This window comes from Podarcis raffonei, chromosome 3, assembly GCF_027172205.1.
Source record: "Podarcis raffonei isolate rPodRaf1 chromosome 3, rPodRaf1.pri, whole genome shotgun sequence".
Lineage (NCBI taxonomy): Eukaryota > Metazoa > Chordata > Lepidosauria > Squamata > Lacertidae > Podarcis > Podarcis raffonei.
The window spans coordinates 68,106,224-68,119,742 of record NC_070604.1 but is presented as its reverse complement, the minus strand read 5'-3'; the positions used below and the strand labels follow the sequence as shown (position 1 = coordinate 68,119,742).

Below are 13,519 nucleotides of genomic sequence, written 5' to 3'. Positions count from 1 at the left end.
TGATTTACTGGTATGCGTATCTGTCAATCAAATTGTGAAGTGAGGAAAAAGCTAGGCTCATTCCATTGCTGAGGGACATGCTGCAGGCTCTCTTTTTAATTATGTCTGTCTTCACCCAAGTTGATGTGGTGAGAGACGGCTTGTGTCATGTTTTCTGTACTTTGATTTCTTAAGAGGAGAAATATGTAGTTCTGACAAAAAATCTCTAGTCAGCAGAAATCTCTGAGAGCCAAATGGGATTTCGGCTGGCCGCAAGTTGTGAGCAATAGGAACCTTACGCTACAATCTTGTAGCACAAAGGTAGGGGAACCTTTTCAGCGTTCCCTTCTGGGCAACCACGTGGCGGGAGTGGGCAAGGCCATGGGCAAAAGTAGGTGGAACAAGGAGTGGAAACTTCCCCGTTCTACTGCTGACTGGGTGCTACACACACCTTCTCCATCCAGACAAATAAGGGGCATTGTCTGAGTTCAAGGACCCATTTGCATTTAAGCAAAAATACTCTAGAAGGGTGTGGAGCAGGGCCAGTGAGGAGTGTTCAAGGACGCATTCCAGCCAGGAACAACACTCAAGGAAGGTGGCAAGAAGGACCAATGAAGGGGTGTCAGAGGGGAGAAAGTGTGGTGTGGAGAACAGACCCAAGGGCCAGAGCTTAGTGCAGGCTTCCTCAACCTCAGCCCTCCAGACGTTTTTGGCCTACAACTCCCACGATCCCTAGCTAGCAGGACCAGTGGTCAGGGATGATGGGAATTGTAGTCTCAAAACATCTGGAGGGCTGAGGTTGAGGAAGCTTGGCTTAGAGGGCCACATTTGGCCCCTGAGTCTGAAGTTCGCCACCCCTGTACTTAATTACTGAAGCCTGGAAGGTTTGGGAAAGGGATGTATAGGATTCAACATCTACTTGTGCCGCCACCCTACCCTCATTATCTAGGCTTATTGCCAATGGATGCACTTATGCTGAGTAATAGCTTTCTGCTTCAACTTAAAACCTTGTTCGAAACACTGGAAGCAAGTCTTCTTAGATGGGAGCACTGATAAGTTGATGATCACTATTTGTATTCTAGCTGATACTAAAAAAAAACAACCCCAAATCCTGTGAAATACAGATTGCTTCATACAGAATTCAGATGGCTTTCGTGGGCAATTCTCTTTAACAATGGGAAAGAAATAATAAACAACACAGAGTCAAACCATTTAGATGGGTTCTTGTGTGAAGACAAACATTGTTAATATTGTAAACTTCTCTGTGGTCTTCTCAAAGCTGCTTGCCGCCTGTCTGCATTTTTGCAAAAATCCCTTGTGTAATTCCCAATCCCACAATTTATTTGGATATCTTTAGCTTCACCTTATTTCTTAGTATTTCAGCCTCTTGACAAACGATGTAAGGCTTTTCACATCTCACTCACGCTCTCAAATCAGGGCACTGTTGTTTCTTCACACCACATTCCAACTATGCCAGAAATTTAATTACTAATCTTGATGCTAATTAACTTGCTTACATCAGCTGACAACGCACTGGTTAATCTAGTGCTATATGCTCACTAGTATAAAATGGTAGGATTTAGAAGAAGAAGAAACAGAGAGCAACTGCATAAAATGGAATTAAATTTAAGACTGACTGTTTTAAAGGGCAATAATCTGGAGAAATCCAACAATAAACAAATGTTCAACATGTACTTACTTCTTAAGTATTATTTTAAGTATCCACTCCTCCTTAAAAAGCAAAGATTGGCTCCCAGTAGTCTCCTATCTAGGCAATCATCAGCTCTCCTCTCCACCCCCACCCCCGACAGCTTACTTTCACAAATACTGCAACATCAGATGCTCCCAGACAGATTAAAGATTTGAGCTAAGGAATATCCTATTAGGCAGGGGCATATGAATTAAAATGGGACGCGGGTGGCGCTGTGGTCTAAACCACTGAGCCTCTTGGTTGTACCAATCAGAAGGTCGGCGGTTCAAATCTGCATGATGGGGTGAGCTCCCATTGCTCTGCTCCAGCTTCTGCCAACCTAATAGTTCGAAAGCATACCAGTGCAAGTAGATAAGTAGGTACTGCTGTAGCAGGAAGGTATATGGCATTTCCGTGTGCTCTGGCTTCTGTCACGGTGTTCTGTTGCACCAGAAGTGGTTTAGTTATGTTGGTCACATGAGCTAGAAAGCTGTCTGTGGACAAACGCCGGCTCCCTCAGCCTGAAGCGATTTGCCTTTGACCGGACTTAACTGTCCAGGGGTCCTTTAACTTACCTTTTTACCTTATGAATTAAAAGGGTTGCATGTGTGCCAGATCCTGAGTTAGACATTAAAACAGAGCACAATTCAAAACAATGCATACAGAATTTGGATTCCATCATATATATTGGAACCTAATAGTTTTCAAAGTGTGCAGAGTAAGAACGCTTGTAACAGGACATGTTTGAATTAGAATTTTGACAAAAACCACCAACATAGATATGATCCCAACAGGAGTAATGTGTACACCTAAAGATTCAGACTGAACAGCTACAACTTCCACTATGTGGAAATAAATGCACATACCACAAAGAAATTGGTTGGATCTTTTGCTTACCTCCAGGTCATAGAGATATCTGAAGCTATTCTGCTGATTGGCAGCTCTTCTTACAGCCTGAGCCAATTCCACAGCTCCTCTGCCCCCATATGACCAGTGACTGCATGGCACTGCATCAGAAGCTCCAGACTGCTTGGCAATCTCACAGACTAAATCAATCTCAGCAGGAGAGTCCGTACTGCCAACAAAACAATCATTTCATTTGCAACTTTATTTAGCAATCAAATTTGCTAAGTGGCTCTCCATACTAATGTACTTAGGGACAACAGCAGTTCATTAGATAAGAGTCGGGATGGAGAGCCTGTAGCCCTATAGATATTTTTGGTAGACTCCAAGTCCCATCAGCCACAGGCAGCATGGCCAGTGGTTAGGGATGATGGGAGTTGTAGTACACCAATATTCGTAGGGCCACAGGTTCCCCTGTGCCTGGGTAAGAGAATTATACAAAATATCTAAGCAAAATGTCTATACAAACTTAGCACAAGTCACAGTTTTAACTTAGGCAAGACTAAAAACAATATGGCTTTATACACCATGGGTGCAAGGTCCAAGGTCCATTCACCACTGACTCCTACAAAATGGGACTCCTACTGGCACTGGGTTACTGAAGAGATGAGAAAACTGGTTTCTCCTCCTTCCATGTGTGCTGCTACATATCAGATTGGCTACCTCTATTACTTTTTTAGTCTCTAGTTGCAATCAGCAGCCACTCTCTGGAGGAAGGGCTCACGAGTCAGAGGCGTATGGATAGCTGCAGACCTCAGAAAGTACTAAGGTGGCTGTGTAAGGTACACACAGAAACACCTAGCTAACTTAAAATGAATTCAAATATCCAGGGCCTGGTTTGCTGCACCCAAGGGTACTAAAGGAGCTTGTGGATATAATTTTAGAACCTCTGTCTATAATCTTTGAGAATTCTTGGAGAACAAGTGAGGTCCCCACAGTTTGGAGGTGGGCAAATGTTATCCCCATTTTTAAAAAGGGTAAAGAAAGAAGACCCAGGTAATGGATTTCTAAAGACACAGAAGACCCAGCATGGATTTCTAAAAAACAAGTCTTACCTGAAAACATTGAGAGCCACTACAACTGGAACACCAAACTGCTGGGCAATTTCAATTTGTTTCTGTAAGTTGCTGCAGCCATCAGATACCAGCTTGAGATTCTGGTGGACAGAGAACAAAAAGTCGATATAAATTTAACTGCAATAAAAATACTTTTCACTTATCATTCAGTGCTTTTTTTTTTTTTTTTACTAAAGCCAGATGGTACAGTGAATTTCTCCTCAAGACCATCATATTAAGAGTTCTTAACTGTCCTTCATTCTAAGCCCCGAGGGTGGGTTGCAACAATGTAAGAATGCAGTATTAAAATCAGTTAAAACAACTTACATTCAGATGAATTGGCAGCAGCATGGCAAAAAAATAGACAGTCCTACTAGCCACGAAAATGATGCCTATCATGCACTATGTCTGTGGATTAATAAAAACAAGCTCCTGGAAGTTGTATAGGCCACAGCCAAGTTTCCCCAGTTCTAATCCACAGCTCCACCTAAAGGGTTTATATGGTAAGCAGGATTAAATAAAGAGATTTCTGCTCATCTCCCAAAGGTTGCAATCCTATGCAGTAAGCCTTCTTCTGGACAGAAATACATAGCATTGTGGTTCTCATTAACCGTATTCCATACTGCTTAGAAAACTCTGTTCAACATGTGACTAGTTCAAGGAAGCTCAAATCTGGACAGAATCATGAAATCCAGTCTGCTGAAAAATCTTTCAAGCCTATTATGTCTGAGATTCAAAACTAATTTTGGACACTGCTAATCTATAGATCTCAAGATCTTTACTTGTAGAACTGGTATGGCTGCTGAGTGAATCCACATCTGCAGTTCACATGGGGCTGCTGGTAGTGCACGATGTTACCAGAACAATGAGATTCTTGCTGCTTCTAACTTTTCTGAAAGCACCCCTCAAAAATGGTTCTACATACACATCCCCTCCAGTCTTGAGATGCACATAGGATTTCAGGAAAAGACTAGGTGATTACCAAGAGATATTTTTTTAAAGGTTGTGTTGAGAAAGGGAAGCCAAAGAGGATATTGAAATGTGGATGTGGGAAACCGTTAACACTTTATGAAGTGCATATGCGGAGAAACAGCAAAGGCAGGGGACACTCCTTCCAGGGCTGCTGTTTAAGGGAACGCTGATGGATCTTGGGGCTACCAGAAGTCTAGATCCTGCTGTTAGTGTGGGATTATCAAATTGGTCACAGAGTCACTCACTGTAAAACTATATGCATAACCTATGATCAGAATATTTGTGGCATGAACTTTGAGCTTTGTGGCCAGAGGCCTACTTCCATCAAAACCATGAAGCAATAAAAAAGTGTTTTTTGGGGGAGAAACTAATCAAATAAACAACAAAAGAGCTGCAGATTGTAGCATTCTTAAGCAAGAGTTATAGAAACAACGTGCATTTCTTAGCTCATCAAAACAGGAACACACAAACACTGTTGCACAATTTGTTAATGCTATACAGTGGTGCCCCGCAAGACGAATGCCTCGTAAGACGAAAAACTCGCTAGACGAAAGAGTTTTTCGTTTTTTGAGGTGCTTCGCAAGACAAATTTCCCTATGGGCTTGCTTCGCAAGACGAAAACGTCTTGCAAGTTTGTTTCCTTTTCCGTAAAACCGTTAATACCCAGGGTGCATTGCTTGAAGAGGTGCAGTTGCGACTTGACTTCGAGGAGCAACTCATAGCACGCGGTGTGGTAGCCTTTTTTGAGGTTTTTGAAGACTTTGGTGATTTTTGAAGCTTTTCTAAAACTTCTTTTGCAGCCATTTGGTAAGTTAAACTTTTAAAACTTTTTTGGGGGGGTTTGGATTTTGGGTTGGGGTTTTTGGAATTCCAAGGAATTGGTGTTGGGGAGGGGTTTGCAAGAATGTGGAAGCTTGTTTTTTCCCCCTGCATTTTTATGATTTTTTGTGACCATTGGGCCACTCTGCTGTGTTTTTTTAAAAAAATTCTGGGTTTGAATTTCTGTGTGGTGGGTGGCTGGGGGAACAGTTGGGGAGGGGTTTGCAAGAATCTGGAAGCTTGTGTGTTTTTTTCTGCATTCTTATGATTTTCTGTGACCATTGGGCCACTCTGCTGTTTTTAAAAAAAAATTCTGGATTTGAATTTCTGTGTGGTGGGTAGCTGGGGGAACAGTTGGGGAGGGGTTTGCAAGAATCTGGAAGCTTGTGTGGTTTTTTCCTGCATTTTTATGATTTTCTGTGACCATTGGGCCACTCTGCTGTTTTTTTTAAAAAAAATTCTGGGTTTGAATTTCTGTGTGGTGGGTGGCTGGGAGAACAGTTGGGGAGGGGTTTGCTGTCGGAATTCAAGCTAGCAGAGCCAGTCCCAGCTCTTAGGAATTTGGCCACCCTCCAGGTGCCCGGCTTGAATCCTTATGACCTCCCCTGCCAGCGACCCCCAGCAGGATCAAGGGAGGTCTCCCTCGGCGATTCTTCCCAACGTGAAGAAGAACACACCACTCCTCCCCCTCCTCCATTCCCAGGGAGGGGGAAAGAGACAGACAGAAATATATCTACATGTCTTTATTTCTGTCTTTCAGCAGTACAGAGAAACACGTCTGTACAGTCTGATTTCAACTGCAGAGAGAGAATAAACTCCACCCATGTACTTCCAGTACAGGGTCATGTGTCACTCTGAGCTAACATCCGGCTCTCAGAGCACTTTACAGACTGTCCCTGGTTCCCACGGTACAATCCAATAACAGCCACATCCTGTTTACCATTCCAGCCACCTGGTGCTTGCTTCTGCATTGCTCCTTTTTCGTAACATCCTCCCCCAAAAGAATCAATGCGTGTTGCAGCAAGCAAAGCATGATCCAGAGAAGAAAACAAACAGTTGTTATACACATAACACTCCCCTGTTGTTTCAGTTCCACCCTTGGAACTCCCCGCCACTGGTTTCCCCAGTGTACCTCTCTGGTTGTCTGGTTTCCAAGGAATGAGTGCATCTGCATTACCTTGGCTAGCAACTCTCTGTTGTGTCTTTGTCTCTGACTTAGACACAGCTCCAACCTGTCCTCGGTTGTTTACAACAGCAACACATGCAACAGCTAAGTTAGCAAACTCTTTTGAGTACCTCTTGGGTGGTTGACCCTTTGTAACTCTCTCAGACCTACGTATGAGGTGCTGATCCTCTCTGCTCACTGGTCCAGTCTCAGGACTCTTTGGAGAACTAGTTCCAATGGTAAACAGTGGTTCATCCTTCAGTTGTGAAGGCCTATCTATTGTGTGAGACTTCCTCTCAATGACTGTGACAACTGAGCTCTCCGAGCTATCAGTGTCATCACTTTCATTACAGCTGTAATCAGAAAAATCATCATCATCTGAATCGTCCTCAGTGGGAAATGTGTGTACTATCACTCTCTCCTGTTCAGGAGCACTCTCTAGAAATTTTGTGAGAATCACCTGACCAGATTCAGACAAAATTACTCTGTAGAGACCCTTTTCATACCCCACAAAAATGCCTCTGGCATTCTTTACTCCACCTGGAGCTTCTGTTCTCACATGAGACCCAAAAACCTTGAAATGGGCAACAGAAGGTTTTCTGTGGAACAGTTTCTCAAAAGGAGAACTTCCCAACTCTTTTGAAACCTTTCTCATCTTCGTATAACAGAACGACATTAGAGACTCGGCCCAGTACTCATGTGGCAGATGTGAACTAAGCAATTGCGCTTCCATCCCCTTTTGCAATTCTCTGTTCACCCGTACACAGACACCCCTGTTCCACGCTTCCGCTGAAACAGCAATCTTGTGCCTGATCCCCTTCTTCTGGAAAATTAGCTTATTTGTCGACTTCCGGAGGCGGCGCAAAACCGTGATGGCGGACCTCTTCGAGCTCTGAAGAGGGGCACCGCAGAAAAGGGTTGCTCGCGACGGCGCAGCGGCAACCCATCAAGATAAACCACGGGCAGAGTGAGTCCGTGGCCGTGGGACCCGGCGGGCACCTGGAGCGACCCCGAAATCACAAAAGGAACCCCGTAAGGGGCTCCGGAGTGAAGGAGGGGGAGCGGTGCTGTGGGTTCATCGCTCTTTCTGCGGAGGCGAAGCCGCGCGGCTGTCACGGATGAGCGCTGACCTTTCTTCCAAGAAACATCGGGCTGAAACATCAAACCCGTGAGTAAGGACCTAAGACTCTACAAATCAAATCGGAAAATTTGGCTAAAAACGGGAGACGAGAAAGAGGAAGTCCGTCTTCCGACACTGCTTTCAAGATCAAAGCAGACGGTCTAAAGAGCGGAAAGCGCTGTGAACAGGGAAGCTTTGAAGCTTTAAATCGGGACTTTCGTGCACATTTGAATTTTACTTTTAAAGAATAAATACAGCATAAAATTGACCTGGAGCGGACACCCCAAGGGCAAGGGAAGACTCTAACCCCAAATTCCCGGGTGGCCGGGTAAAGTTGTTTAAACTGCGGAACTGTTGCAAGCTTCCAGATACTTTTGTAACTGGATAGTGTAATTTTGAGCTCACCTAGCTGAAGTGGATACAATTGCAGGCACCTTGCTGGAACTTTGTTATATGTTTAAAAGGGCTCTGCAGGACCTTTCTTTTAGCGTGCTGGAACTAATTTGCTTTTAAAATTGTTTTTAAAGTTGGAACAAAGAGACTTTAATTGCGGAAAGTTACCTTCTTCTTACTAAAACTTTGGTGGCACTCCCCCTAGAGGACATTGGGAATATAGAGGCCTGGGAAAGTTTCTCTGTTTACCTTCTCTCAATAGACTGTTTTTAATTCTGGACTTGCCTTTCCCATGGGATTACAACACTTGACCTTGAACGTTGACTGATGAGTGGCACAGGAAAGACAAGAGCAGCCAAAGCTAAGGAAGCTAAGGAGAAAGAGAAAGCAAAAAAGCAAGCACAGCTTTTGCAAACAACTTTAACTCAGGGACGTAGATTATCAGTTCCAGCTGTGCTTGCGACACAAAAAGTAGAAACCGAAAAGCCTGAAAAATCTGAAGAGGAAGATATGGCAGCAGGAGGAGCTGAGGCAGTACTGAAACAAGTTTTGGAACAATTGTCAGCAATAAATCAAAAAATTGATAACCAATCAACAAAAATTGACCAAGCAACATCCTCGATCCAGAAATTGACAGATCAGGTTTCCCAACATACCCAAGCAATTGAAAAATTGCAAGGAGCAACAGAAGAGAATCGTAAACTGGCAGGGGAAGCCGTTCAAATTGCAACATCAGCTAAAAAAGAAGTCGAGGAAGTTAAAGCGGAAGTCAAGCCTCTTCATAAACAGATAGGGGACCAACAAACCTATCTCTCGTTGGTGGAATTGAAAAATCGCGAGACCAACCTCAGACTAAGGGCAGTCCCAGAAATTGAACAAGAAGATTTGAAAGGACTTTTGACAACAGAGTTTACAAAGTTCTGGGACTTAAAAGAAGAAATTGATTTCAAAATTGTATCGGCTTTTCGGTTGGGAAGATTAGTAAGAAAAGATAGATCCAGAGACTGCTTAATAGCTTTGAGATCAAGGGAGGAGAGAGACAAAATACTAGGCCTACACTTCAAAAACTCAATTGTGATACAAGAGAAAAGGGTGGAAATTTACCGAGATATTCCTAAACAGTTATTGGACTTGAGAGCCACCTACTCAGATTTGGCTAAGTTGCTGAGACTCAACACAATTCCTTACAGGTGGGAGTTCCCACAAGGGCTATCATTCACTTACAAACAGAAGAAGGTTAAAATAAGATCACCAGAGGACTTACAAAAGTTCCAGCACGATCACGGAGAAGACCTCCAAAAAGAAGCAGCAGCTAATTGGCCTATACCCAACCCAGGTGGAGCAATACCTGCACCTTCGGAACCAGAGGAGAAAGAAGATACACCGCTCTAGGTGTAGCAGAATAGTTCAGGATGTCTCTGCGGCTACTCAGTTGGAATATAAATGGCGGAAATTCCCCGGAGAAAAGAAGGAGGTTATTTCACATATTGAAGAAAGAACAATTGGACATTATTTGCCTACAAGAAACCCATGTGACCAGGCTCCACAGGAAGGTTTTGGTAAATGATCCCCTTCTTCTGCAGGAACCTTTGGAAATCCTGTAAAAGAAAAATCTGCTTCTCGTCTGTGAATAGACAATCAATGTTAGCATCATGCATACTCTTAACTTTGTCACAAAACTCCTGAAACCTCTCCAAGGCTTCCTGTGGCTTTCTCAACACATAAACCCAGACATAGTTAGAGAAATGATCCACACACACAAGATAATATCTTGCATTGCCTCTAGATGGTTCTAGAGGACCAATCACATCAGCATACACCCGCTGAAATGCTCTGTTGACTCCGGTCACCTTCTTGCTCACACCTGCAAGAGAAACTAGGTTAGACACAGATGAATTACATTCCATGTAATCACTTTGTGCAAAAGTCAACAAATATAGTCCACCCTTCTCTGTGGCCGAAAGAAATAACTCTCCATCTTTGTAGATCTCGCAGCTCTCAGCATCGTAGGACAGTCTCAGTCCTCTCTTTGCAATCTGCGAAACACTTAGCAGATTGAACTTCAATTCAGGAACCAAGTAAACATTGTTTATTGTCAAGTCCAGACTCTTAAGATAGACAGTCCCTTTTCCGGTCGCTTCCAGCTCCTGACCATTGGCCTGTGTCACAGTGAAGCTTTGCTTCTTAAACGTTGAAAAGAGCCCTCTGTGTGGGGACATATGAAAGGTACATCCAGTGTCAATTACAAACGCGTTCCCAACATCTGGCGTGGTTCCTTTCGCCATCAAAGCCTTTGCAGGTTCCACCATAGGCTTGGTATGACCTTTGCCTGACGCCTCAGGCTTTGCTGAGCGGCCCTTCGCTCCTTTAGGCTGACGTGGCTTCTTGCAGTTCCGCTGAAGATGCCCAGCCTGTCCACAATTGTAACATCGGACAGCGTTCAAAGCTAGAGCTTTTTCTCCAGTAGCTTCATCTGCGGGGGAATTAGAACTCCGTTCCTCCCTCCCCCTGTCCTTTTCTTCCAGTGCAGCAAGTCTGTCATGTTCATTCAGCACGACGGCAGTCACCCTTTCCGCGGTCAAATCCTGAGCCGGGAGGGAACCAAGCTGACTGGCAACCGTTTTGTAAGTCCGATTTAGGCTGTTGATCATCATGAAGCAAAACACTTCCTCCTGCAGACGGAAATTGCATTCCACCATCTGCTGGCGCAGATATTTCATCTCCGTCAGGTGCGCTTGAACATCTCCATCAGGCGCAAGCCTCAGATTGGTCAGCTTCTCAAAATACAGCAACGCTGAAGAACCAGCATCCCTCTGATGTGTTCTTCGCAGCATTTCCCAAATTTCCCGTGCATATTCCAAACCCTGAATATGCACCAATTGGTCATCTGACACACACAGAATTATAGCCGTTCTGGCTTTCAGATTCTGTGACTCGCAACCTCGGGTTGGTGCTGCTGGGATGGGGTTCTCAATCACGTCAAAGACCCTCTGATTCTGCAGCAGGGCCTTCATCTTTATAGACCAAGATGAATAATTGTCATTAGTGAGGGGAGGGGGATAGGGCAAACCTCCCGCCTTCTTGGAATCCATGCTGAATCCAAGGGTCAGTTTTCTCAAGCCAGCTTTCACTTTCACGCCAGTATACTCCAAAAGTCTCTGTTTACTGCTTCACTGGCAGGCAAACCTTTGGGCTGTATTCAAAAACCTTGCACATGCTGCACAGAATTCAAAACAATTCCACTTCCCAGGCTCTTTCCCAGCCATTCAGTAACTTTCTAAGTACTTGCGGTAGTTGCCTAGCAACCTGCTCAGGACGGGATTCCTTATCTCACCACAGGAATTCCTGGTATGCAAGCTTGCCCTCAGAGCTTGTTTTTTTCAAACGCAGCTCTTTCTTGTGAACCAGAAAATAAGCCTTTCTGCGTTCATTCTTTCTAGCCCGAAATGCAGCATACCTTTTTGGGGCTCCGTTGCCTTGAAACACACTCCTCTCGGTGTCCAGCTGTCTGTTCAGCTTTCTGGCTGCAGGCAGACGCATTTCTTTATCTCCTTAGGTGCAGAGGATGGCAACGATTCATCGACCTCTCACCTCTCATGCAGATTCTCATAGATCAGATAACCATCGGTCTGCTACCAGATGTAACCTCTGCTACCAGATGTCGGAATTCAAGCTAGCAGAGCCAGTCCCAGCTCTTAGGAATTTGGCCACCCTCCAGGTGCCCGGCTTGAATCCTTATGACCTCCCCTGCCAGCGACCCCCGGCAGGATCAAGGGAGGTCTCCCTTGGCGATTCTTCCCAACGTGAAGAAGAACACACCACTCCTCCCCCTCCTCCATTCCCAGGGAGGGGGAAAGAGACAGACAGAAATATATCTACATGTCTTTATTTCTGTCTTTCAGCAGTACAGAGAAACACGTCTGTACAGTCTGATTTCAACTGCAGAGAGAGAATAAACTCCACCCATGTACTTCCAGTACAGGGTCATGTGTCACTCTGAGCTAACATCCGGCTCTCAGAGCACTTTACAGACTGTCCCTGGTTCCCACGGTACAATCCAATAACAGCCACATCCTGTTTACCATTCCAGCCACCTGGTGCTTGCTTCTGCATTGCTCCTTTTTCGTAACATTTGCAACAGTTGGGGAGGGGCTGGGGGAACAGTTGGGGAGGGGTTTGCAACAGTTGGGGAGGGGTTTGCAATTTCTGTGTGGTGGGTGGCTGGGGGAACAGTTGAGGTTTTTGAAGACTTTGGTGATTTTTGAAGCTTTTCCAAAACTTCTTTTGCAGCCATTTGGTAAGTTAAACTTTTAAAACTTTTTGGGGGGTTTTTGGATTTTGGGTTGGGGTGTTTGGAATTCAAGGACTTGGTTCTGGGTTTGAATTTCTGTGTGGTGGGTGGCTGGGTGCTTTTGAATTTTTTGGATGTGAAGCACTGATTTTGGGGGGGGGGTTGCGAAGGTAGGAGCTGTGCTGCCATGGGACCCAAGAAGACTGCTGCTGCAGAGGCCGGCGAGAGGAAGAAGGAGAAGGTTACGCTGGAAATGAAGAAGGAGATCATCCGGAAGCACGACGGTGGAATGCGTGTGACAGACCTTGCCAGGGAGTACGGGAGGAATCCATCGACCATCGGGACCATCCTGAAGATGAGGGAAAAGATCCTTGCGACTGATGCAGGCAAGGGAGTCACCAGGATCATGAAGAACCGCCCAGCTGTTCTGGAGGAGGTGGAGAAGTTGCTGCTCATCTGGTTAGAAGAGAAGCAGCGTGCAGGGGACACAGTGACGGAGGCCGTCATTTGTGAGAAGGCCAAGGCCTTGCACGCAGACCTCGTCCGGGAACAGCCAGGAACCTCAGGCGAGCCAGAAGTCTTCAAGGCAAGCAGAGGCTGGTTTGACCGGTTCAAGACAAGATCTGGAATCCACAGCGTGGTCAGGCATGGAGAGGCTGCCAGTTCTGATGTTCCTGCGGCTGAAGACTTTGCAGCGGAGTTCCTGGAGGTTGTGAAGACGGAGGGCTACGTTCCACAGCAGGTCTTCAACTGCAACGAGACCGGGCTGTTTTGGAAGAGGATGCCCAAAAGGACTTTCATCACTCAGGAGGAGGCCAAGTTGCCTGGCCACAAGCCCATGAAGGACCGTCTGACCCTGCTCTTCTGTGCCAACACAAGCGGCGACCTGAAGATCAAGCCCCTGCTGGTGTACCACTCGGAGAACCCACGGGCCTTCAAGAAACACAAGGTCGACAAAGAGCAGCTGAGTGTCATGTGGCGATCCAACAGTAAGGCTTGGGTCACACGTGTGCTGTTTGTGGACTGGGTCAATCTTGCTTTTGGCCCTGCTGTCAAACAGTACCTGCTGGACAACGACCTGCCGCTGAAGGCTTTGCTTCTGATGGACAATGCTCCTGCTCATCCTAAAGGC

At 45.4% G+C, this 13,519-nt stretch overlaps 1 protein-coding gene across 1 annotated transcript in view; it reads right to left on the bottom strand.

Moving 5' to 3' along the window:
* The window catches only part of MTHFD1L (methylenetetrahydrofolate dehydrogenase (NADP+ dependent) 1 like), a 113,802-nt gene that overhangs the window by 36,660 nt on the left and 63,623 nt on the right, over positions 1-13,519 (bottom strand). Inside the window, exons 23-24 of the mRNA XM_053382167.1 lie at positions 3,628-3,728; positions 2,567-2,744 (exon numbers count right to left, since the gene is read on the bottom strand). Of these exons, the coding sequence (XP_053238142.1) occupies positions 2,567-2,744; positions 3,628-3,728 (279 nt within the window). The remainder of the gene's footprint in view (positions 1-2,566; positions 2,745-3,627; positions 3,729-13,519) is intronic.